The sequence below is a fragment of the Canis lupus genome, chromosome 31 (genome assembly GCF_003254725.2).
Source record: "Canis lupus dingo isolate Sandy chromosome 31, ASM325472v2, whole genome shotgun sequence".
NCBI classification, from domain to species: domain Eukaryota; kingdom Metazoa; phylum Chordata; class Mammalia; order Carnivora; family Canidae; genus Canis; species Canis lupus.
This window is the reverse complement of record NC_064273.1, coordinates 21,706,913-21,730,022: the sequence shown is the minus strand read 5'-3', so window position 1 is coordinate 21,730,022 and position 23,110 is coordinate 21,706,913. Positions and strand designations below refer to the sequence as shown.

General features: G+C 40.2%; 2 protein-coding genes across 17 annotated transcripts in view; one reads left to right on the top strand and one right to left on the bottom strand.

The window, feature by feature from the left end:
* GABPA (GA binding protein transcription factor subunit alpha) overlaps positions 1-13,736 on the bottom strand; it is a 35,888-nt gene extending 22,152 nt beyond the window's left edge. The window contains exons 1-6 of one of the 12 annotated variants that reach the window (XM_025450063.3): positions 13,082-13,297; positions 11,982-12,094; positions 11,212-11,379; positions 6,646-6,748; positions 3,672-3,816; positions 56-140 (exon numbers count right to left, since the gene is read on the bottom strand). In XM_025450063.3, coding sequence (XP_025305848.1) covers positions 56-140; positions 3,672-3,816; positions 6,646-6,722 — 307 coding nt within the window. In that variant the 5' untranslated portion in view covers positions 6,723-6,748; positions 11,212-11,379; positions 11,982-12,094; positions 13,082-13,297. Of the gene's footprint in view, positions 1-55; positions 141-3,671; positions 3,817-6,645; positions 6,749-6,893; positions 7,042-11,211; positions 11,380-11,981; positions 12,095-12,409; positions 12,753-13,081; positions 13,298-13,598 lie in introns of those variants that run through there. The other 11 variants (XM_025450059.3, XM_025450061.3, XM_025450062.3 and 8 more) reach the window with 11 other exon arrangements.
* Positions 13,540-22,577, top strand: ATP5PF (ATP synthase peripheral stalk subunit F6). Of its 5 annotated transcripts, none has more exons than XM_025450071.3 (4): positions 13,540-13,680; positions 17,449-17,619; positions 21,723-21,847; positions 22,395-22,577. In XM_025450071.3, the coding sequence occupies exons 2-4, from the start codon at positions 17,456-17,458 to the stop codon at positions 22,430-22,432; spliced, it is 327 nt and encodes a 108-aa protein (XP_025305856.1). In that variant the 5' UTR covers positions 13,540-13,680; positions 17,449-17,455; the 3' UTR covers positions 22,433-22,577. The 5 variants fall into 5 exon arrangements, with proteins under 5 accessions (XP_025305856.1, XP_048960502.1, XP_025305855.1 ...); XM_049104545.1 differs by having other exon boundaries at positions 21,723-21,851; XM_025450070.3 differs by having other exon boundaries at positions 13,673-13,813.
* Positions 22,578-23,110: the final 533 nt, after the last annotated feature.

Sequence of the window (23,110 nt, the reverse complement as noted above, 5' to 3'; positions counted from 1 at the left end):
CATATTTAAAAAAAATGTGACTTAAGACTTTTAAGTAGTTATAAAAGTAGCTTACCTTGGTAAGAAATTACCTGTACACTAAGTTGTACAGTTCCATCTGTCTTTACTCCTTGGTCAAATAAACTTCGTTCTGGATCCAGCTAAACATGAGAAAATAATTAAGATTACTTTGGTTCAGTCATCAGGTTTAATATAAACGGATGTACCAAACAGGACTTTAATTACTGAGGCATACTAACAAAATTATAAGAACACATCTAATTATCCAAGTTGCCATATCATGTAATTCTTTGCCAAAATTAAACATATTTTAACCGTTATGGTAGTAATTAAGGACAACATAAATTAACCAAATTTATTTGAGGTGGTGGTCTTCTCCAGCTCTGGAGTCTAGTTTAGGATTTTAAGTAATGCCAAAAGGCACTGATTATCCTGTAAGTATATTTTAAGCAGAAGATAATTTAATTTATCTGTCATGAATAAGCAAGGATGTTTAATTAACAGGGAGATTTATATGAATCTATTAACATAATTTTTGCCATGTCCCCATTATAACCAATGCCACACATTTAAGATCCAGGTTAACTCTAAACTTCTTGTAATGAAGTTAATAAAGTTAAAGGATTTATGACCTTACTATCTGATCTAGCTTTAATATCTTCAATCATAATTCTATACCCTTTCAGTATTAGTGCTTTTATCCATCTTACCTCCTTACAGTGAATGCACTTCACACAATGGCAACCCGATGATAAAAAGTAACTCAGACTTCCAGACACTGTCATCATTTTAAAAGTAGACCTGTACTGCAATTATCTTGAATAATGTATATATCTGTGTGTCTGCATTCCATGCAGCTGGAGGTACAAAGCTCTTCCCACTCCCATTCCCAAGAATTCAGTCAATACTGTAGTCATGGTACAAATATGTTTTCTAGTATCAAAAAAGCCATAAACAACCTAAAATCCTAAATGATTTTAAGACTAACACAAACAGGGATAAGACAAACTGTGTAATCCTGCAGAAAGTCATGGCAGTTTTAATCCTTAAAAGAAGTCTCTGCCTAATGCTTGGTTAAGAACTCTCCTAATATCAAGATTTATTGGGGTGTCTGGATGGCTCAATCATTGGGTATCTGCCTTCGGCTCAGGTAATGATCCCAGGGTCCTGGGATAAAGCCCCATGTTGGGCTCTCTGCTCAGTGGGGCACCTGCTTATCCCTCTGTCCCTGTCCCCACTCGTACTTGTGCTTGTGCTCTCTCTCACGAACAATCTCTCTTTCAAATAAATAAATAAAATATTAAAAAAAAAAAAAAAAAACCTGGTTTCTCCTCTCCACAGTACACACTGGTATGATCTACTAGAAGCTACAGCATGTGGAACTCTGAACATGAACTCTCAGGTAGTAATGAATATACCAGCTAGTGCACATACTCCTCAAATTAGCACAACCCTGCTACTTTCCATTGGCTTTCCAGTCAGCATTAATCTGAAAATACAGAAGCTTCACCACAAGCAGCAAGCATTCTGACTCCAGGTGCATGTGGTTAGTTGACATGAAGAAGAGAAACTGCTAATCTCACATTCTTTATGAGGAGAGGAAGGGAGACAGGAAGGAATGCAAAATGCCTTAGGTCCTAGGCTAGCTTGGAATTCCATGATACAATGAATTATGTGAATTTCCATTTATGTAACTAAATGTTTATGGAGAACTTATGATGTGTTGGGTACTTTGCAAGTAATACTTTCATTTTGGGTAGAGCAAGTATGCTAAGAAAGGCAACAGAAGTTAGAGCTGAAAGGCAAAAAGAAGAGATCAAGTCCAAATTTCCCTTCTTTACATATGAGACTATCAGGTGAAGCCCAGGGATTCTGAGTTAAGTTTCTTAAAAGTTTGCCTCAAACGAGTGAAACTTTGAAGTCACACAGGCCTAGGTTCAAATTCCCAAGTACCTCTTTATAGCTATGCATTGGGCAAATTATTTAACTCCTTTAAATCTGTTTCTACATCTGCAGAAAGTAATTAAGAATATGCTGATTTCAAAGACTAATGTGAATATGAAATGAAATAAATGTAAAAATGTTCTGCAATTATTTATTCATTCAGGATAAACTGCTCAGGCAGCTCCAGTTAACCAATTTGTCATGGCTGCCTTAGATACCAATCTACAGAAGTTATTTCTCTAATTCCCTGGTTTTGGAACATTTGAGTTATTTTCAGTTTCAGCACAACCATACAATTAACAGCTCAGATGTACAACTTTGCTTACCGAGGTGACGATTTCTGTAAGAATAATTTATTGAGGTGACCTTCTAGGTATTTCACATTTAATATTAATACACTAAATACCTTCCAAAAAAGATTAATTTATTCTCTCCCTGAGAGAAAAGCTTTAAATCCTAAAATTATAATATTAGACCCACATACATTCTCTAATTCTAGAACATCCTCGCCTGCACCACACCCAACATTACTAGACTTACTGAAAAGATAAATGCATGGTTGAGTGGCAACTGAAACACACAAATTTCATTAAAACATTTCAATTTATTCTACATCAAAATCCTATTTGAAAATAATAGATATATGATGATTTGAATTTTTTTTAAAAAAAGGCAAAAAGTCCTACAACATATGGAATAGCCATATGACAAGACAGGCAAAGGGAGAAGTAAAGAGTAAGATAAACCAAACAATTCAAAAGAGGATACACTATGTATTTGTATAAATTAGCATAAAACAGTATAAAACTCTAACACTTATATGTTCAAGGAAGGTCTAGAGAAACTATCTGAGTAATCCTAAGTTACAACCCTTTATACATGAAAACATTACTTTTCTTCAGAGAATACCAAAAATAAAACAGGACTATGAATATGCTGTAAACATCATATATTATTAAAATACTACCACAGGTAAAATCCTACGGCAATAAACTCCCAAGGAATATAAACGCTGGTGTTTAATTTCTTATCCAAAATTCATTACTAGAGCAAATAAAAATGGAAGGGAATGTAAAAATCATTTAGTCAACTTTTCTCCTTTTAAAGATGAGGAAATTAATACACAAGAAGCTAAAACCTAGTTAGAAACAGAGTATGAGGAGGACACACTTCATCCAGGTTCCAAGGTCAGTATGTTTCTCATTACTTTATGTTTAGGCACTGATTCACACTTATTTAAACTTATTTCATATTTGTTAAAGTAGAAAGCAAATGTTTGATTTAGTACTCAAGATTTTTTTTTCTTAAAGCAGGCTACACACCCAATATGGAGCTGGATGTGGGGCTTGAACTTGTGATGCTAAGCTCAAGATTCAGATGCTTAGCTCACTGAGTCACCCAGGTGCCGGTAATACTCAATCTTTTAAATATAATTTTAAATAGAGGAAATTTTACTGCAAGAACTTTTATTTTTAAATGCTTAAATATTGTAATACAGATCTAATTTAGTTATAAAGACTACAGCTATAAAGGTAAAAGGCTAACAAAAAATATTTCAGGGTGCCTGGCTGGCTCCGTTGGTAGAGCATGTGACTCTTGCCCGGGGGTTGTAAGTTTGAGCCTTACATTGGGTATAGAGATTACCTAAAAAATAAAATCTTAAAAAAAAAAATTTCTAAGGCAGACTTAAATGCTGAAATATAAATCTCCAAAGAAAAAAATATTACCTGGATATCTTGCAGGCAAATTTCATGAGCATCCAAAGAACACTGTAGTCTTGGTTCTAGCAGTTTCTTTAAATTGCCTATTGGCTCATTGATGTCTATAGCCTGGCTTACACATTCAGCTGGGGTGTAGGTTTGTTCAACAATACTAAATGTTAAAGGACATAACAGTTAATTATTTGTACCTTGGACATTAAAGTAACAATATGCTGAAACCAAAATTCAATACACATTTCTGGTCTTTGAAACTCATTTCTGCATAGACACCATTCATAATGGTAGGCCTAACACCAACTGGTATTGCCAAACCGAACACTACATTGCAGAGAAATGCAAGCTTGAAATTTAAAGCACCCTTACAAATAGATCTATATATATATATATATATATATATACACACACACATATATATATATACATAAATATACACACGTTTATATATGCCTATCAATATGTATACATACATACACACACATTTATATATGCCTATCAATAATGCATATACAATATTTAAAGGGAAATGTAAATGATACATTTTCAAGTTATTTTTAAAAATTTTAGGCCCAGAATGGAATATACAAATCTCCTCAAAATTTGTATACCATCTCTACTAATCAATTTCCTTTCCCGACACAAATAATGAGGTATGAAAGTAAGTTATATAAAATACTTACAATTTAATATAATCTGAGAACTACTGGTTATAATCAATACAGTTCAACATTAAAAAAAATCATATTCCTGCTTTGAAACTCTCAGAGACTCTTTTGTATTGTTATTTCATACTTTGAATTCTATGAAATCATAAATTCCTTAAGCGTAAAATCTTTGGCAAATAATTTTACATATTTTTTTCAAATCCTTATACGGAGTCAAAGAGAAGACAGACACCAAATAGTATCTGCTAAATTGGTGAATCTGGAATTCAATTAAGATTCACAGCACGTTTACTTTTAATATGATTTAAATCTCATTTGTAGTCAAAAAACAGCATTGTGTCTTTAAAAATTTGTCAAGTTCCGTTTTCACATAAATTCCAAATATAATGCGATATATGTGAAATTCAATAAATGTATATAGCCTAAACTTTTTCTAATACTTTAAAAGTTTATAATAGACCATTCATGATTAAAAACAAAGATTAGGGCAGCCCAAGTGGTTCAGTGGGTTTAGCGCCGCCTTTGGCCCGGGGCGTGATCCTGGAGACCTGGGATTGAGTCCCACTTCACACTCCCTGCATGGAGCCTGCTTCTCCCTCTGCCTGTGTCTTTGCCTGCCTCTCTCTCTCTGATGAATAAATAAATAAAATCTTAAAAAAAATAAAATAAAAACAAAGATTTTTAAATAATAGTAAATTGTTACTATTATTTTTGTTACGGTAAAATAATTGGGTATTTCAGTTAAGCATTTCTACCAAATTCTTTAGCTATAGCCCAATAGGTTATAATTTGTTTTTTTTTCTGTAACAATCATTTTTTTTTTTCGTAAAGATTTTATTTATTGGTTCATGAAAGAGAGAGAGAGAGAGAGAGAGAGAGGGACAGAGGCAGAGGGAGAAGCAGGCTCCATGCAGGGAGCCTGACACGGGACTCGATCCCAGGTCTCCAGGATCACGCCCTGGGCTGAAGGCGGTGCTAAACCGCTGAGCCATGGGCTGCCCCTGTAACAATCATTCTTTAAAAGAAATGTCTTTTGAAGATAGATCTGTAAAAACTTACTTTATGTGAGCTCAACAGTTAAAAAACTTTTATTTTGTTGCCACCATTTAAACCTTGGGCAACTTCATGCAAAAATCTGAATTTCTCATGAAAAAAGCAGATGATCTCCTATCACTGGCCCTAAATTCCTGACCATCTATATAGTACAGCTTCATAACGACAACTGCTTCTTTACAGCTATTCCCAAGGTCAACATAGTAACTATCAATTTCTTTTATGAGACATCTGCAAAGATTTTTTTGTAGAGGGCCAAAGAGCAAACACTTTAGGTTATGTGGGCCATTTGTGTGTGTATACATAAAAATAAATATATGCACATATGTATGTATAAACACATATCCACACATACATGTATGTATCCAATAGTTGGGAGGAGAAAATAGCATACTCAAATATGTTGAAAAGCTCTATTAAAAATTTAAGGTTTTAAATCTCAGCTCCACTCAACACTTAGCAGTCCTGTCAATCTTAGTAATTTTGTCTATTCAACACAGAGAAGTTCTAGACCTTCACCATTCCATAGAAGTCCTCTAACTACTCTTTAGTTCCTTTTACTTTCAACATATTATCTCATCTCCTGACTTATAGAGAAATGTAGGGACCCTTAGCCATCATCTTCCTCAAACTCTTCTTGACTCTCAAATCTCTATTTTGACCCAGACTGTGTCCCTGGATTCTGAACTCATTACCCCTGTTCTACCTCCTTAATGGAGTAATATTCCATTACTATTCCAAAAACTAACACCTTTCACTGCAGTATATACTTAGTACCGTGCACATAACGATCCATATACCTGTATGTCTCCTCAAATTCAACATGGCCTCTACAATAGCAGGCCACATTGTATTTGTCTCACTGTGGTACTCATTCATATACTCCCGACAGTTCCTAGTTTATAGCAGTTAACTTATAGATGTCTATTACATTATTTCAGGTTATGAATTAAACTCTTTCTGGAATAAAAATAACCAACATTGAGGAAAGAACAAAGAATCAAAGAGTGCCCTAGGGGAAAGAAACTAGTACAATCACTTGTTTCATCACTATTACTACCATTAGTTTAAAACTGTCTTTCCCTCCCAGCTACAAAGCAATTAAGTCAAAGGTAAAAAAGCAATACATTATCCCCCAAAATGCTGAGGTGAGTTACAAAAAAAAAAGGGGGGGGGAGTGTCTCCTGAAAACTATGGCCTGATTCTTAGTTTTAAGTAGATACACTGATAATTATAAAAAGTAGTAAACTCAGAAAAAAACCAACCTTTCTTCTGTGCACTCTGGTTTCTCTGTCCCATCAATCTCAATTTCTATCAGCTCCTCTGCTTCTCTTTTAGTCATGGTTGGAGTATTTCAAAAGCTCAGTCCTGCAAAGAGTTAAAACTTGACATTTTGAAATGATCTCCATAAAAGAAATGCTATATAAAAAGCAGAAATCCAATTTAAATAAAAGCAGAAGAGGAAGTGATCTTCACATATAAAAGAAAATCCACAAATGAGATTTATATGAACCTGACATGACTTCATCGTTCCACGGTTATTTACTGGGATGTTTCTTGGCCCAAACTTAGTCTATATGCTATTTCAAGTTACTTCAAAATTAAGTGAAAGGTATGTCACTATTATACAGCATCTCGGTCTTAATAATGGATTCAAACCTGCACCTTAAAAATTAACATGGAGACAAATTATAGTTGTTCAGCTAAAAGCTGTACTTTAGTAGCAAAATATACTAAGCATTGTAATGATAGTGACAGAAATTAATCATAGCCAGTATTTGTGTTATAAATGACATCTTATAAAGGCCAGTACAATATTCTAAAACAGCAAAATAAAGTAACGAATCATTACAGATATGCACAATATTGCCAATTATATATTAGAATTTTTTTATTTTTTGGATGTGGTTTTATGTATTTTAAACCACTGATTTTTGATTCTCCTATGTAAAATTACCTGCTGCTTTAAACTACCATTAATACAAAATCATTGTAATTTTTAAAGTGCTAAGTAATGCAAAAAATAGCTGTGTATATTTGCATTTCTTTGTGGCCATTTCTGAGGTCTTCATGCTTTTAAGTTCCAGGTTGTTATTTCTCACTGTCGCCAATGAAATTGTCTTTGGACTCCATATGTATAGTCTCAGTCCAGAGCAGAATTTTCTAAGTTTACTATTACATCTAAGAAGGCACTTTTACGTGCTTCTGACTCTTTGACTTATAAGGACATTATCCTCTAAATAAATCTGGTATTGTATTCTATTATAATCAAAGGAGTCTCCCACTTACAAGATTTGATGAAATGAAGACTTCAGATATCCATTCTAATAATTAATAATAATAATAATAATATTTACTGAGCACCTAGCACAAGCATTAAAATGCTTTATAATCTTTACAACAGAACTATCTTATTTTGAGTCCACTCTCATATGAAAACTATCCAGAGGCTAAGTGAGGCTTGGCTGCACATGGCTCCGTGTTACACTTTAGGTGCAACAACCTAAGTACACATTCTAGGTGAGGCTGAACCACAGTTTATTCAAAGATGGGCTCTATATCGCAAACACAACACGAGTGCAAGAACCGCCACAGTCTCTAACCTGGGATGCTGCCACAGTCCCAGCTAACAGGTTTCCCTGTTGCTGTGCCGTTGTCCCCACTAGGGTCCATTCCCAGTCAATACAACAGCCAGCGCAATCCTTTTGAAAACTGAAGTCACAGCATAGCGCTCCTTTGACTAAGATCAGTTACCGTAAAACCTAAAGACTTTGTGGTGGCCAGCAAGGCTCTACAAGGTCTACCTCCATCCCCACCCCTCTAACTACTGCCTCTGGCTCCTACACTAGTGTCCTTGTTTGTCCTTGTATGTTCCTGCCCTCCAGCCTTTCTTTGCTCTTCCTAGCGGGTCTGCCTGGCATCTACTTCCCGCCAGCTGTCCTCCTGGCTACATACCTCACCTCTTTGATGTCTGCTCAAATCTCCTTTCCCCAATGAGGTATACCCTTACCACCCCATTTAATTCTGTAACTAGCCTCCTCTTTACCCTTTTATTCTATCTTCTTGTCCACAGCACCTGTCCATTTAACATACTTTATCAATAATTTCTGTATTCTCTTTCTCCATTTTATTATCATCAAAGCACAAAGACCAAAATTGCTCAAGAGTGACTTCAGGAACTTAAATTAGTCTAGATTAGGGACTTTGCCAGCTTCCCAAAATAGGAGGAGCTCTGCCGGGTCTCAATTTCTCAAGAACCAAAGTCTCTGGAAGACACAAGAACCCAAAGCCTGTGAATATGCGAAGTTACGTGGCAAAGGGGAGTTAGGATTACCAGTTCATCTTAAAATACAGATTATCCAGGATTACCTAATTGGATCTAACAAAATCACAAGAGTCCTTAAAAATGAAAGAGGGAATCTGTGGAGATCCAAAGTGATTCAAAGCAAGAAAAACACAACTGGTCTGCTGTGACTGGTTTGGAAGACAGAGGGAAGGAGTCACAAGCCAAAAACACAAAAAGCCTCTAAAAGCTGAAAAATGAAACAAATTCTCCCCTAGAACCTTTAGAAGAACCACAGTTCTGTTAACATCTGATTTCATCCCAGAAAGATCCATTTCAGACTTGATTTCCAGAACTATATATAATTAATTGATAGTTTATTTAAGCCACTAAATGTAATTTGTCACACAGTAGTACTAGAAAACTATCTTCTTTCCCACTTTAGAAGGGCTATAACTCTCCTTAGGTCCCACCATCTCCAGCAGTTGAGAAGCGGGTTTTCTGACAATTTAGTCTCTAAATATCTGGCACTGAAATCTAGGCTAATAAAATCTAGGCTAGTCTGATCCCCCCCACCCCCGCCCCTTATCGACATTGCTCTCACACCTGCCCTATAAAAAGGAAGAACAATAGGGGGATGGGGTTCTCCATGTGAGTTGATACACAACATGCACATCCAGCAGACTGCCTAGGCCCCAGCCGACTTTTGTTCAGGATGATGAAAGGATTAAGGACTTTTCTTGTTGACTGTGGACTAATTAAGTCTTCCCTTTCCCCAGTAAAACCTATCCTTTAATTGATGCTATACATAAAATGGTGGATTTCATTCCGAGCACTATAGCAAAACAAGTAATGACCCAGTAGGGACCCACTTACAGGACAACTTAAGCTCCACAAGAGCAAGGATATTTGTTTATAGATGTATACAAAGTACTTGGAATGGTGCCTCATCCTTAATAGCCATTCCATTAATATGTGTTGAAAAGATAAAAGCTGTAAGGACTATTATACATCAGATAAAATTGGCTCCAGATGCCTTCAAGGCTTAAACATAAAGTAAAACTATAAAGCTAATAAAAGAAAATGGTGGAGATTTTTTTGCAGTCTAAGGACAGAAAAAGATTTCTTAAAATTCCAAACATATAAACCATAAGGACAAATACTGATGGGTTTCATTACATAAAAATTAAGATTTCTGTTCAATAGACAGGCTACAGAGTGGGGAAAATATATTTCCAATATTCAAAAATAACAGGGACTAATAATTGGAATGTAGACAAAGAGTTCCTACTATAAGTTGATAACCTCAAAAAAAGGACAAATTAGAAAAATAAAGCATAGGAAAAGGAAATTCACATGAAAGCAAAGCAAAACAGCTAAGGATACAAAGAAATGCTCAAATTCACATCATCCCCCAAAATGCAATTTAAAACAAAGAACTCTGTACACCGTGTGTGTTGGTGTGTACAAGGCAAAAATTAGAAATCTGACTACCAGAATGTTAGTAGGGATGTGAGAATGTAAAAATCCTCTGCTGCTAGTGATGAGGTATGGACAGGTGTAGCTATTTTGGAGAATAATCTAGCAGCATTTGTTCAACTCAAGTATGCTTGTATTTATGACCCAGCAATACTCTCCTTAGATAAGCATTAGACATTCTCACACTGATAATAGGATGTTCAGGACAGTTTTGTTGGTGATAGGTGGAAGCTGAAGCCAATAAGGGTATCCATGGTAAGAAAGCACCACATGCTAGAAAACTTTATTAGAAGGTAGAAATAAGAAAATAATGTATACACACACAATCATAAAAACCGATCTGTATTAGAAAAAGTGAGAAACAGAGTAAGGTTTATAGCAGAACACTTAAAAAGATCACTTATGGGGCACTGGGATGGCTCAATTGGTTGGGTAGCTGGCTCTTGGTTTCGGATCAGGTCATGATCTCAGGGTCCTGGGATCAAGTCCCACAGCGGGATCTAGCTGAGAGGGGTGTCAGCCTGTGGATTCTCTCTCCTCCCTCTGTTCCTCCCCAATCCTCACTGTCTCTCTCTAAAGTAAATTAATAAATCTTTAAAAAAAATCACTTCAGTTTTATTTTTAGGGCTTACACTCATCATCTACTCTTATCTTCATTACTTATTATTTTTTAAAATTATTATCTACTTTTATCTTCATTATTTTTTTAATTAAATAAGCTCCACACTCAACCTGGGGCTTGAACTCATGACCCTCAGATCAAGAGTTGCATGCTCTACTAAGCCAGCCATGTGCCCCCTCATAGCCAATTAAAAAAAAAAAAAAGAAAAAGAAAAACAGAAAGCAAGTGCAATTTCTGGGAATTATGGAAAAATAGAAATGAAAAAGTAACCAGAAGCTGAGAAACAGCCCTAAAGGCTTCTTAGCAGGGATAATGGTAGATCGACTTAAACACAAGCATTAAAACAGGGAGTTGTTGAAAAGATATCCTGTGATCTTACGAAAAAGTTACAGATTAGTTGCCCACAAAGTACCAAATAAAGTAAAAAAAAAAATGAGCCTTACATACTTGGGGGATGGGGGGGAATCACGTTACTCATTGATCTCCTTTTCTCTTCCTCTAAATCTAGAGAAGCAGTGGAGAGGTTTGGGAAATTATTCAAATCTTTGATACCAGCGCTTGAACGAGTCTTAGCTCTTTTTCTGGAACCAATTCTCCAGAATTCTATGTCAATTCCTAAGAAAATGGAGAAGAGAACATTACTTGGAGCCTCTTCACCTAAGGACTGCCACCGGATGCCCTGGTTTCTCCTAGATGAGATCTAGCCTGGGGTTCAGAGCACTTCTCAAAATAGATACAAATTAACTAAAAATTCCTAGAAAGGCTAGTTTTCTTTAAAAGAGTTATGTTGATAACATTCTCTTTTGGAGCCACAGATAAATGTGAGGACTGCATTTCTTCATTGCGGTGCATTATTAGTTTACAGATGTTAGGGCCATTTTGCCCACTGAAGGAAAATAAAGAATACATAAATGTAAGTAGCATAGTACAGGAGTACCCGGAGGACCGACGACCCATTTTCCCCAAGCTAACAAATACTTTTAAATACTGGAAGAAATGAAAAAGCGTTTTTGATTTTTTTTTAAATAAAGCCAACAGGTAAAGCCAGGGTGAGAAAGGGTAAAACACTTGGCGACCACCTCCCTCACCGCCGACTGTTGGAGGGTTTTTACTGTGTGATTTGTTTTCCAGGAATCTAGTAGACTTGGAAGTTGGAGAGAGACTAGACTCAACAGCTTTAATTTAGTATTCAGCCTCCCCATGGTGCCACAACTCACCTCAATTAAACATCTAACTCCTTATCTTGCTACTCCACGCCTCTATCCTTTATGGCACGTACATCTGCAGTCCAGGTGAAACTGCCTTAAGCCCACCTAGTGTCAGAGTATGTCTTTAAAAAGAAAATAAATAAATAAATAAAGCTCGGAAAACCCAGATCAAGACCCCAAGAGGGCCAGGTCATTTCCCTAAAGTGGCTCCTGGAGAGTCGCCTCATTTCTTCTTAGGCTCGAGACAACACAGCTCCCAGGACTGTCATCGCTGCCCGGCCCTCGGCTCCCTCGGCTCCCTCGGCTCCCTCGGCTCCCGGGGGACCTTTCTAAAGCTCAGCTCCTCCCACGCGTCAGACCCGGCTTCGCTGCCGGTGGAATTTGTCAGTGGAAACTCTTTAGGAAGCGGACACTCCTCCCGAATCGCTACTCATCACCTCGCGAGGCAGTGCCAGGCACCGTTCTCCCGGCTGGGAACCCACACAAACCAGGGTCCCCAAGCGCACTGCCAACACGCACAAACGGCTTCTCTTCCAGGACGCAGAGTGCCAAAGACGCTGGCGAGCTGCGCCAACCCGTCGTCCTCCCTCCCCTTCTTAGACGTGCCTAAGGGAGCTCCGCACCCGCACCCTGTGCGTCCGCCAGCGGCCTCGGTGCAACTGTGGGGCAGTTCTAGAAAGGCCGCCGGCGGGGAGGGGAGGAGGGGAGGGGAGGGCGCAGCGCTGAGCTGAGCTGGCGAGGACACCGGCTCGGCACCTCCCTCGGACACCCCGGCGGCGCCAGGCTCCGGCCCCACCGCGGCGACGGCCGGGGCAGGCCGGGCGGCAGCCGAGAGCGCCTCGGGCGGCCCGGCCCGGCCCGGGGGCGCGCGGCTTCCCAGGGGCCCGCGCCGCGCGCCCCTCCCCTCCGCTCCCCGCACGGCCTCCCCCGCCCCTCCCCACCCGGCTCCCTCAAGTCTCCACGAACGGAAATGGGAGTCACAGCGCCGGGGACCAGCGGAAACAAAACACAGAGGCGGCCGCGGGGGGGCCGCTGCGGGTGAGGAGGCCCCGGAACGAGGCCGGCCCGCGCGGGCCCGCGCTCCCTTCCACCCCCGCGGCCGCACTCACCCGCTCCGGAATCCGCCCCGTCGCCCCCACCCGCGCTCCAGAGCCGGCTGAGAACAGCAGGGGCGCGGGCTCCACGCGCAGCGTCTCCCTGAGTGAGACCCGCGGCTCCCGCGACCCGAAGTGTGAGGCCCCTGGGCCCTTCCCGCGGAATCGGCGCTGAGAAACTCCAACCCCCCTCCCGCCTCCCAGGCACCCCCGGGTCCGGGACTACAACTCCCAGCAGGTTGCGCGAAGCGAACGCCTGAGGCAACGGAGGCTCGCGAGGCACAAGAGAGCCCAACGCCCCCACTCCGCTTTGTTTTACACTCTCACTTTCGGGGCATAGTAATTCCTAAAGCCTCAACAACCCCAAAGAACAGGATGCTGAGTTGGGTCTGGGAGGATTTTTAACTAGGGAACAGGCCGATCAAAGTGCGCATGCGTGCAAAAGAAGGCTTCCAGGAGGTAAAAGACAGCAGGTCAAATTAGGCGAAGGAAAGATGGCGGAGGCTTCGCCGAGGGACCCGGAAGCACTTACCCTCCACTTCCTCCTCCTGTTTGGCTTCTGTCTCACCTAGAGCCGTCCGGTCGCAGACCGCCTCCGAGACGTTTCCTGTCCGGTGAGTGTCGACCGACTGAAACGGCGGCCCATAATGCATAGCGATGGCGGGTAGGCGGGTGGGGGCGGAGCCAGGGCCGGAAGTAGAACGGTGGCGGCCGTGGAGACTCCGGCGGCTCGGCGCGGAGTGCAAGGTGACTGGGGCGGGGGGGGTGGCTCGACCGGCTTGGCCTCTCGGGACTCGGATTCTGGGTTTCTTGCCGCGGCCTGGGCTGTCCGGTGCCGCCGTCCGTCCGGAGACGGGAGCAGCCCTGTGCCCCGGGCACCTTCACCGCCCGGCCCGGGGTCGCTGTTGACCTCGCCGCGTTTGGGCCGTGAAGTGTGCGGCTGACTCCGTATTCAGGCCCGGGGTTCCCTGCTCTGAGGGCGAAGCGGGGCGGCCCGGGGGGCAGGGAGGGAGGGAGGGAGGCAGGGAGGCCTGGGCCCGCGGCCCCGCTGCGGCCGCCCAAGGTCATTCCCTCAGGGCAGGTCTGCAGCCCGGGCCTGCCTTGGGGCGCGCGGGACCGTCTGCCCCACTGTTGAAAGCAGAATGTGCCCCGTAAGAGGGAGGCGGCTGATGGTGATGGTGATCTTTAACAGTTTGCACCCCGCCTGCAAAGACTGATAGTGGGGATCCCCGGGCGGCTCGGCGGCTCAGCGCCTGCCTTTGCCCCGGGGCGTGATCCTGCAGGGAGCCTGCTCCTCCCTCGGCCTGTGTCTCTGCCTCTCTCTCTCTCTCTCTGCGTGTCTCTCATGAATAAATAAATACAATCTTTAAAAAAAAAAATACGGATAGTGCTAAAACGTGGTCAGGCGGCTTTGTTTTGCACGCCCCCTGTCCAGCACGGTCGTCCGTCTCAACCCCAAGAAACGAGATGCCGACTGGGGGCGAAGGGGGTGCTTGAGTAGGGGTGAGGCCAGAGGTCGCAGGCGGGACCAAACAAGGTTGCCAGGAGGGAGAAAGAGAGCGGGTCGGTTAGGCGGGTTGTGGGTGGACCTTAGGGGTGTGCGCGGAAGAGGCGGGGGAGGGACTAACCCGTGGCCAGCCCAGCCCCTCTTCTCTGTGCGCGTCTCTCCGCCTTCCTGCCGCTGCCTCCCCCAGCCTGTGTCCCATCCTGTCACCTGTCACCGGTTCCCGCGGCACCCCATAGCGCCCGAGTAGAGAATCTATCGGACCCGGTATTTCACGCCCAGTAAAAATAGTGAGATCGCGCGCTCATTATTTTTCTAGACAGGTTGAGCTTGAGGGCCCCATAGGACCTCTGAAGGGAAGAGGCCTGTGGAATGTGTGGGCTTGGGGTTCAGGAAGAAGATGAAAGTTAGAGTTGTGATTTGGGAATCTTGAATACTTAAAAGAGGGTGATAGAGGGGCGCTGGGCGGCTCCGTCCGTGGAGCCCGCAACTCTTTATTCCCGGTGGTGATCAAGCCCCCGTGTTGGGTGTAGAGCTCACTTTAAAAACAAAAAACAGGGCAGCCCTGGTGGCTCAGCGGTTTAGTGCCTGCCTTCAGCCCAGGGCGGGATCCTGGAAGTCCAGGATCGAGTCCCGCATCGGGCTCCCTGCATGGAGCCTGCTTCTCCCTCTGCCTGTGTCTCTGCCTCTCTCTCTCTCTATGTCTCTCATGAACAAATAAATAAAAATCCTTAAAAAAAAACAAAAAAAAACAAAACTTAGATGATAGAAAATGAAAATGGGTTTTACGTAGTAGAAACAACACAATTTTTGCCACAGTCGGCGCAAATTAACTGGGAATATATAGGCAGTGTAAATAGCTTTCTTTAGACTTAGTTTTATTATCTATAAAGGAGGGATACGAACACTGTCCTCTAATTCTTAACAGTATTACTCTAGCGGTACACGGAGAGAACATGTATGGAAGTACTTTGCAGAGTATTCCGGGCTGAACAAATGTTTGGTGGCCTTTTTGCTGAGTGTTCAGCACGTCCTTAAGTTGCCAGAAGGGAAGATACACCTTGAGTTGCACTATTTTTAAAATGGGTCTGCGTGTCTGGTCAGATTCTACAGTGCACCCTTGGGCCACATACTTCATTTCTAAGCCTTATTTTCTGTGTATGTAAAATGGGAATCATAATAAGTAGATTATTTGTTGTTTGCTTCGAGTCTTCTCGAGTCTTTTTCTCTGATACAGTGTAAAAGTGACATACGGTGAATTCTTTAATTTTTTTCAGAGTGTGCTTTCATCCTGGCAGGTGAAGAGTATTTTGTTTATTATGGGAGTTCTTTTGGTAGGTTTCCTTTTTTTCCCCCAAATTTTTATTTAAGTCCTAGTTAGCGAACATATAGTGCAATACCGGTTTCAGGAATAGAATTCAGCGATTCATCATTTACATATAACACCATGTTCATCATTAACAAGTGCCCTCCTTAATCCCCATCACCCATCTAGCCCATGCCCCACCTCCCTCCATCAGCCCTTGGTTTGTTCTCTTCTTTTGGTGATCTTCATGTGCCATTCCAGGGCTTCTCAACCTTAGCACTATTGACGTTTTGGACCAGAGAATTCTTTTTCATGGGGAGGCTGTTTGTGATTGTTAAGGGTTGTTTAGCAACATCCCTGGCCAGTCACACCCAAGCCACAACAACCAAAAATGTCAGCTATCTCTTGGGGGGTACTGTCACCCCTACTCAGGAACCACTGCGTTACTACCCTACAGTCTTCTAACTTAGTGCTTCTTAAACTCTTAGTGGTAGAGGACCATTTTTACCCCCCAACCTTTGCAGCGACTTTGGAAGAATACAATGAAAATGAGGTACTGGAAAAATTAGGTGAAAGATGGTACAGGGAAGACACACAAAATACAGACTGACTTATTATTCAAGAAATATATATTACTCTGTCAAATTGCTATAAAAGTTTCTAAGTCCTTATTTCAATTGTATTACTATAGACCAGTAAGAATTTGTATACTACTGTTGGTCCACAGACCACACTTTGAGCACTTAATAGCAGTCCAGTGTTAGGATGACAATGGTTATTGTTATTAATAGGTAGTTTTGGGACACTGTGGGAGTCATGTTAGCGTGCCAGGTTTTCACTTTAATGTTCAGAAATTTTACCAAGCTATACTGAGGTGTGAATCTTTTATCTCCATTCCAACATAGGGTTGAATAAACCCTGTTTGACAGAGGCCACCTTTCTTAATCTGAGGGAAATTTCTTCTAATTATTTATGGCTTCCTTGTCTAAATTTTTTTTTTTATTTTTATTTATTTATGATAGTCACAGAGAGAGAGAGAGAGAGAGAGGCAGAGACACAGGCAGAGGGAGAAGCAGGCTCCATGCACCGGGAGCCCGATGTGGGATTCGATCCCGGGTCTCCAGGATCGCGACCTGGGCCAAAGGCAGGCGCCAAACCGCTGCGCCACCCAGGGATCCCGGCTTCCTTGTCTATTACTTCTTTTGGGAATTCTTGTTTCCATGTATTTTTGTAATTTTTTCTTTTTTTTTTTTTTGCATCTGATAGCTGAAATCACCTGTTTTATCCACTGAAATGTGTTAGTTAGAAGATCACTGTATTTTAGTTTCTGAAAGTAAGGACTTGGAAGTCTTTAAGTCCTTTTTTTTTTTTTTTTTTCCACTCTTTTATTGATTAGGTTGTACTGCTTGATTTTTCTCTTTCGTTGGTGGGCTCTGTTGGGCTGGTTCTTTTATGGTTGAGTTTTGTAGCAATTAGTGGAGTTAAAGCCCCACTATATGAAATATTTAGAGATATTTGGCAGTTATATGTTTTAAAGTATATTAACATGCTGGTGCTTGTTTTCGGTAACAGAATCACCATGATTCTTCAGAGGCTCTTCAGGTTCTCCTCTCTCATTCGATCTGCAGTCTCAGTCCATTTGAGGAGAAACATTGGTGTTACAGCAGTGGCATTTAACAAGGAACTTGATCCTGTACAGAAACTCTTCGTGGACAAGATTAGAGAATATAGAACTAAACGCCAGTAAGTGGTAGATAATCAATCATGGTGTAAATATAAATATCCAAAGTATTAAATTTTGAGATTGGGGGAAAAAATTGGTGTTTGAGAGTGTCTAAGATCTTCACTGAGGTGATCCCTGACATACAGGTTCATTAGATGCTCTAAAAGAATGTAAAGATCTTGATTCTTCTTTTAAGTTCCATTTTTTTTTTCCTTTTATGGGTTCCAAGGGAGAATTCTGTTAAATCTATTGTCATTTTAGATATATCATTATTATAATGTCATTTATTATAAACTAGAGTCAATTCTTAGAAGTACATGGGATCTTGAAATCATTTAGCAACTATATTTGAGAAAACTAAGTCCCTTAGACATTAATTAGCCTCAGGTCATAAAACTAATTGGAGGAAAAATATATTATCAAAATATTCTAATTCTCAATTTAGTGACCTTTCTATTACATCATGATTTGGGAGTAATGTATGAACACAGCATTTTTTTCTTTACTGCTATTTCCATAGTTATATATTTCTAGGAATATCAGAAGACAAAAGACTCTGAAATGGCATAAAGCAAATCCAGGATGATTATAGAACCACACCGTTTTGGAGATGAGTGATGACCTTAGCCATCAAATTCAACCCCCAAATTTTAGGAAAAGTGACATACGTCAGTTCAGTGTTCTGTTTTATTTAGCTGTCTAGCATGTTCAAAGCACTGGGCTATTAAACCGTGTTGGGCCACAGAAAGAAGCCATATTGCATTTCCATAATCTTGAAATCTGATAAGGGTAGAAAGCATGTAGGCACGTATAAAGTAGTATATAAGGTAAAACAGGTTAGATGCTAAGGTAGTGACATAGTTAATGTTGGGGAGTTCACAGGAAAGAATGCTCGTTTCTAGCTGGAGGCATTTTGGAAGAGGCAAAGGCAGCTTGTAAGAGTGATTGTTTTGTCGTGGCTTTGAAGGCACTGTTTAGTCCTTTATCCATTTTGAGAATATGGATAGCTCTGGATCATCCTCAGTTTAAAAAAAGTGAATAATTTACTCACATGATTTTCAAGCTTATAGCTTGAAAGGTTCCTCAAACCCATGGAAAGCCATTGGTAGATATCTACATCTAGGGGTCTCCCCCAGGTTATGAACAACCGGTGTGAAGGTTGGACAGATAAATGGGAGTGGGAGGACGATATCTTTTAGGAAGAAAGAATGAAGTGAGCTAAGGCATGAAAACTAGAAACCACAAAGTATCTTTGGGAAATTGTGTAATGCCGTTTCCCAGGAAGTTGGATATATACGAGGAGTGTAAGGAGCAGTAGCAATAGGAATGGGGTTGAAATGAGGGGATTATGAGGCTTTGATTATACGATAGGCATTTATAATGAATTAAAGGTTTTTAAGCAGTATGGTGGAGCGGAACAAGATTAATATTACTCTATTAGGATGATAATTTTAATCACAGAGTATTAGAAAAATTGGAATGTGCAGAAAAGGAAGACAGACATTATGGAAAATGTAATAATCCAAGCACTGGTTGATAAGGATCTTGGCTTTATAGCAGTGGGAATATAAAAGTGATAGTCAAGGCATTGAGAGACTGAGAACTGATCTTGGTTATCTGGTGGAGAGGCAGAGGAGAGGGAACAATTAAAGAACTCTGAGACTTTGAGTCTGAGCAACTGACAAAAGTTTTTGTCCTTGTCAGAACTAAGGAGGAAGAGAACAAAGGGATTAAAATGAAGACATTGTTATAAAATTCTGCCAACAATCTTACAGATCTTATCTCCATTTTTTATATGAGAAAAGCAAGGCTAAAAGTTTACAGTTTGTCTAAAATCATACAGTTTAGTGACATGTGCAGCACTGGTTGGGGGATTTGAGTGTTTCCTGTCCAGAGGTTTTGTAGTATCTTAGTGTTGATGCTGTTCGTACTTTATCCAATAAATTAATCCAGAGGTGTACTCTATTTTTTTTTTTTTTTCAAAGTAAGCTTTATGCCCAATGTGGGGCTCGAACTCAGAATTGCACGCTCTACCCACTGAGCCAGCCAGGCGCCCCTGAGGTGATCCCTGGCTGGTTTAATCTAAAGCTTTAAGATTAAACTCTTAGTCTAAAGAGTTCATTTATTTGTGCAAACTGTGTGGAAAAATGTTCTGCACATGAATTCTAGCCTGGAGTGCTGCTTTGACGCCAGCACTATGACCTTGGGCAGGTTATTTAACCTCTGTACCTTATTCATATGTAAAATGGGTATGATAATAGCAGTATTTCAAAAGATGTTGTAAAAATTAAGTGATTCAATAAATTAGCATGCATAGTATTTTTTAAGTGCAATAAACAAGTATCCTTTGAGTGTCTACTTTGTCCTGGTCACCATGCTAGATCCTGGGGATGTAATAGGATGGGCTGGGAGACATAGTCAGGTATATCCTATACCTGAGGTTATAGGTAATACCTGGCCTCTTTTTAATAAGAGTACACATTACAGTTATAACAGCCATCATCTATCAGTAACCAGTATAGTAGTGAGACTGGCTAGATCCTCTCAAAGCAGTTCCTGAGACCTGTGGCTCCCAGAGCTGGAAGACCATCATTAAGGTATCTGGTGGAAGGTTCTATCTTGGCCTGTACTGTCTTATTTCATTGGCCATTATCCACATGTGACTATTGAAATTAATTAATTATAGCTAAGTATAAATAAAAATTCAATTCCTCAGTCCCTTAGTCACATTTCTGGGGCTCACTAGCCAGATTTTGCTAGTAGCTACCTAATGAGACAGCATAGATGTAGAGCATGTCTGTCATTACAGAAGGTTCTATTCCATGTGCTGATCTAGAAGAAAATTGGGTCCATGACAATCAACATCATTAATAAGTTCTTAAAGTAGAGCTGTCTCTTTTTTTTGTGGAAATTCTGTAACATATATAAAGCCCTATGCTTTTAATAGGCATATGTGAAAATATTATTACCCATTTAATGGAATTCTCACTTATAAAGTTTGTTTATTGCTCATTGGTAGGTGGACAGTGACATGACAAACACAGAATTTATGCAAAGAATTAATTACATCTAATTGGCCCCACTGCTGGTCCATAATGCTATATTTATCTTCCCAAATTCTAGTTTTGTCACTTTATTGCTTAGCAAATACAATACAAACTCCCAGACTTAACACTCTAGGTCTCCCATGACCTGGGTCCTGCTGGCTTTTCCATCTAGATAGATGTCTTGTTCTTCTCCACATAAGCCAGTTCTTTATTACCTCCCTCCATATCTTTGCTTTCTCAGTCTTAGAATGTAGGAAATTAAAATCTGACCCAAATGCATGATGTGTCTCAAATGCCACCTTTTTAAAATGAAATTTTTCCCAGTTAACTCAGCAAAAGTGCGCTCTCCTCAGCTTGAGTAGCTGTTTGGTGAACCATGTCTTTCAAGCTTATCAATAACTTATAGCATAAATGTTTCTAGACATTTTTTTTTCTAAATAGCAAATTTCTGAGGATAGGAAATATTTGCTTCTTTGGTAGACCTGTATTATAAGAGACTTAAAGTTACTAAAAGACCTTTTAGAAGCCATTTAGTGGTGGCTGATTTAAATTCGGTAATAGAAATAAGTAACACATCACTGTGTCACTTCACTATGTGCCAGTCACTATGTTTAGTGGTACATGTGCATTTTCTCTGTAATTCTTATAATGCCATCGTTAGGTAGGACCTTCAGTTTTAGATGTGAAAACTAAAGTTTAGAGTGCTTCATGCCTTGCTGTGGTTTAGCAGTTTTAATAAATTGTAGAGCACACATTCAAACAGAAGCAGTGATTGACTCCAAGAGCCGTGGACTTAGCCATTTTATCTTACCGCAACTTAGACCTCAAGAGATTCTGACTTAATAAACATCCTTGATACTACAAATCTTGAAAGTTAGAAGTTCATTTGAAGTTGCCCCTTTTATGTGGAACCTCATCATAATAAAAGTTTGAATTGAAATTCAAATACTTTTTTCATAAAGAATATTTTTCCCATGTGAATACTTTTGAAAGATCTATTGAAACTTGATGCTGAAAAGTAATTTTGGTTTTATAAATTGGTGCGTGAGTTTTTACCTGGCTTATTTATACAACAGGACATCTGGAGGACCTGTTGATACTGGCCCAGAGTACCAGCAAGACCTGGAGAAGGAGCTTTTTAAGCTTAAGCAAATGTATGGTAAAGCAGACATGAATACGTTCCCTGACTTCAAATTTGAAGGTAAGTGTCTAATCATGGATTCATTCTTGTAGGAGATTAAGTTGAGCATATTTATACTTTACAATTGAATTCTTCAGAGGATTAAATGACAATCACATGTAAATTTATTAGGGCAATGATGTTTGCGTGTGAGGCTCTGATATAAATAAATGATTGCCGTTGGCATGGGAGATCACGTAAGAGGTTAAATGGTGGGGATCTGAAATCAAACTCTCTGATCTTGGATCTTGACAAGATCACCTATGAGGTATGTGATCTTGGAATAGGTAATGGTGACTGTTTTTCATCTGACATTGGAGAGAGTTATATCTTCTTAATGGTTATTGTAATTAAATGACATATGTGAAATCAGTTAATAAAGAGCCTGGTTTATAGTGAGTGCTGAATAAATCTTTAGCAATTGTTATATTCCCATGTAGGTGTTGAAAAACAGTAGATATTCACTAAAGAAAAAAAATTACTAGATGAGTTAAATATTGAAGCCTTCTAGATAATGCATTTTATTTCACTATGACTAAGCTTGAACCTTTTTTCTTCCTTTTCTTAGATCCCAAATTTGAAGTCTTGGACAAACCCCAGTCCTGAAGAAATAATGTAAAATTTATTTGGCAATTTGTCCTAGATTAGTTGTACAACTGGATCAGAATAAACATGTTTCACAACTGTCAAATGTCCAGAGAACTGTCAAATGTTCTTTTAATTCTGGTTCCAAATAAATTATTTGGTGATATTGGGTGTACAGTTGAGTGTATTGAATTCTGTGTCTCAGCACCAATTTTAAATCCTCCCATTTGGTTATAATGAATCAGGTGGAGACCTTGCATAAATTGGCTACAACTTGCCCATAACCCACCAGACTGTTCTCAGTGTGCAGGACTACCCTTTAGAGGAGACTTACTGCCTGAGCGGAGCCACCCTGACCTAAGGAATGCTTGCTGCAGAGGGGTGTTATATCTGCTCCCAAAATATGAAGAAATAACTTATAAATATTTTATCATGGCTTTTCCAGGAAACTCAAGTTAGGTTTAAACCTACACAGGAACATCCATTGTATCTCAACTGTCATCTCCTCAAATGTTAGCTGCTTACACCCTAAGAGCCCAGGTCCCCTCTCTTCCCTAGCAGTTTCTGATCAGTCTATTACTGTGCTCCCCAGGTAGAGAAAGGAAAGCTGAGAGCAAATGGGGGTTCTACAAAGGAATCTCCTTTGAAAGAATAAGCTGTATAGTGGTGTTTTGCCTCAGTGATGGAAGATCCAACAAC